Source organism: Miscanthus floridulus, chromosome 8, assembly GCF_019320115.1.
Source record: "Miscanthus floridulus cultivar M001 chromosome 8, ASM1932011v1, whole genome shotgun sequence".
Classification (NCBI taxonomy): domain Eukaryota; kingdom Viridiplantae; phylum Streptophyta; class Magnoliopsida; order Poales; family Poaceae; genus Miscanthus; species Miscanthus floridulus.
The window spans coordinates 149020676-149023384 of NC_089587.1; the positions used below are offsets into that span (position 1 = coordinate 149020676).

The 2709-nt window shown below is 49.1% G+C and overlaps 1 protein-coding gene across 1 annotated transcript; it reads left to right on the plus strand.

Moving 5' to 3' along the window:
- Window positions 1–1799: 1799 nt before the first annotated feature.
- Window positions 1800–2448, plus strand: LOC136473668 (uncharacterized). Its single transcript, XM_066471317.1, has 3 exons — window positions 1800–1831; window positions 1953–2145; window positions 2221–2448. Exons 1-3 carry the CDS (start codon window positions 1800–1802, stop codon window positions 2446–2448), a joined length of 453 nt encoding a protein of 150 aa, XP_066327414.1.
- The last annotated feature ends 261 nt before the right edge of the window (window positions 2449–2709 follow it).

Below are 2709 nucleotides of genomic sequence, written 5' to 3' on the forward strand. Positions count from 1 at the left end.
GGGCGGTGAAGCGGTGAACAGAGACGTGGTCCCAAGCTCCCTACACGGCGGCGGACCTCCTGCAGCGGCGGCGGCCATGTTCCCGTGAGCTCAGGCACAACCAAAACTAAAGGACTAGAGGATGGGCATCAGCAACTCACCCAGAACCTACCAGACATGATGGATTGACCAGGGACAGGCCGAGTGAGTCCGGCCACGCGCGCACGGCAAACACGGTGACGGTCGTGGTGGCATGACCGTGTCAACGGCGCTGAGCAGGCAGTAGCAGTGCAACTAGGGGTGCGCACGGGGTGGAAGACTACGAGGCGAGGCTGGGGGTGCACCAATTGGACTCGGAAGGACCAGGTGGGTACTGCCCATGACAACGGTGTCTAAACCTTTAATGGCGCGACGATGAGCGCTGGCTCCAAATTGGAGCTTGCCAAGGTATGATGCGACACGGTGCGGGGCCGGTTGGCTTGCTGACTAGAAGATGGAGCCAGATGCTCATTGAATTGAAAGGACACGACCTCACCATGATGAATTGAAGGCATGGCTTGGCCAGACCGGCAGTAGAGGAAGGAGGGGAAAAGGAAGAAATGGGGCCGGCTGCTAGCTCGAGCCTTGGCGGGACGTGACGACCACAACCAAGAAATCATTGTGAGCCAGCGCAGCCAAGAGAGGGGGCACACCCACGTGCGGGTGGTGGCAACGCAGCCGTGCGGTCGTGGCGCCATTAATGGCGAATGACAAGCAGTGGCCTCGACAAGGCCACGTGCGCTAAACTAAGACGGCAGCGACGCAGAGCGCAGGCGGATGCGACGGTGAGAGCGTGGTTCGGCAGGGCGATGGGACGGCGGTGGCGCAGTTGCTCAGGCGGACGCGATGCGATGCTACGGCGCGGCGGTGACCTGGCGAGGCAGGCAACCAGACGGTAGCGGGCCCGCTAGGCGTGGCGCGAGAGTGCGCGTGCAACACATGCCTGGGCGCGGCAGAGGTGATGCGGGGCCTGCATGGCGGTGCGCGTGTGCTCATGTGGGCAAGCCAGCGCTGCGGCGCCGAGCCAAGGCATGGTGACCGCGCCCAGTCGCTAACACCGATCGGAAACGTGCCATGCACGATTTTTGAAGCGCCCCAAAAATCAAATTCATTATTTCAAACGCCAAACCACCTATTCTAAAGTCAAGAGGGCATGTTAGGCTATCAAAACCAGCCATGAAACCACACCACTAATTAATCCAATTCACCTACAAAAATTGCCAAACTTGGCCTCGTCAAACAGTTTTTTGACTTAGGAAATTCGACTAAGTCTCGATCGGATTTGCGTCGAATTCGGTTTCCAAGCTATTCGGTATGCTAGCTAGTGAATTCCTTTCACAACCTCACGTATTTCATCATCACCTACACGGTTTGTACTTCTAACTTTACTAAAATTCCATATATACGTTCGATAGCATTTTCGCTTAATAAAAATTGATTTAAAACCCTAAGTACTATAACTTGACTATGAAATATAACTTTCATTTCGTGTTACAGGAATTGATTTACACACTATTTTACATACAATATCACATAAACATGATGCCCATGCAGTGTTTTAAAAAAAATTACAGTGTAACACCAAGGGTGTTACACGAATCGGCATATTGGACCTTGGAAACTTTGATTTGATCCATAGATCTTCGAGAGCAAGGTATCCTCGCTTCCCTCCTAGTTTTTTTTGCAGCGATTCGGTATATATTAGTCAGATTTTTAACCTAAGAATCATCATTACTTAGAGTTTCATGCAATTTTTAATATTTGTATTATACAACCGTAGGATGCCAAGGCGTGGAAAAGCTAGCAAACCAAGGTAACCTCAGCGCATGTTGTTATCTTATGGGTTCATTGTTGTGCATCAAATGGGAAACCTTAGGTTTAGGGTTTAATGTTAATTGCTTTTGGTTCTTAGAATGAAATTGGTTGAATTGTAGTTATGGCCGGATGACCGGAAATGCCTTCGACCCATTGCCTCTGCCTAATGGTGTTCCAGTGCCCATGTGCTCGTGCAGCAATCCTTGTAAGGTAGCCAAGTCTGATGAAGAGAACACGTATAGGCAGAGGTATTGGATGTGTTCCAATTTTGCGTTTGAGCCTACACTTCATCAGCGCCGCATTAACAAGATGGTGAGGAATTGATGTTTGTGTCGTATGACATCTTGCATGATTTTTTTTATTTTGTAACAAATGCATTTTTTGCAGACCCCTCCACCGCTCTATGATTTTGAGCAGTGGATCGATACTGAGATCAAGCCTGAAGACAAGGAATGGATGCGGAAACTATTGCGGTGGGAGGCAGAGGATAAGGAGATGATGGAGAAGAGACGCGGAGAGGAGGCTACAAAAAAGGAGCACAAGAAAGAGGAGGAAAGGAGGCTTGTTGCTGCGTACAGGGAGGAGAGGCAGAAGAAGCTTGAGCGTGCACGCTGAGTGAAAGTAGCAATGGAGGAGAATCCTAATGCCCTAAGGAAGGGAAAGTGGTCTCATTGCACTCAGTAGTCTCCATGACTTGCTAGTTCTATGGTTTATTCATGAACAATGTTGTCTACTGTTGGCACATACTTCTAGTATTATTGCGTTGTTTAATGTGGCATAGTATTGGACTTTTTATTATGTAGTTGTTTTCATTATTTGTGGTCATAATATTCAGTATAATATTACGGACGTAGTGAAATGTGATCATGTGCTGCA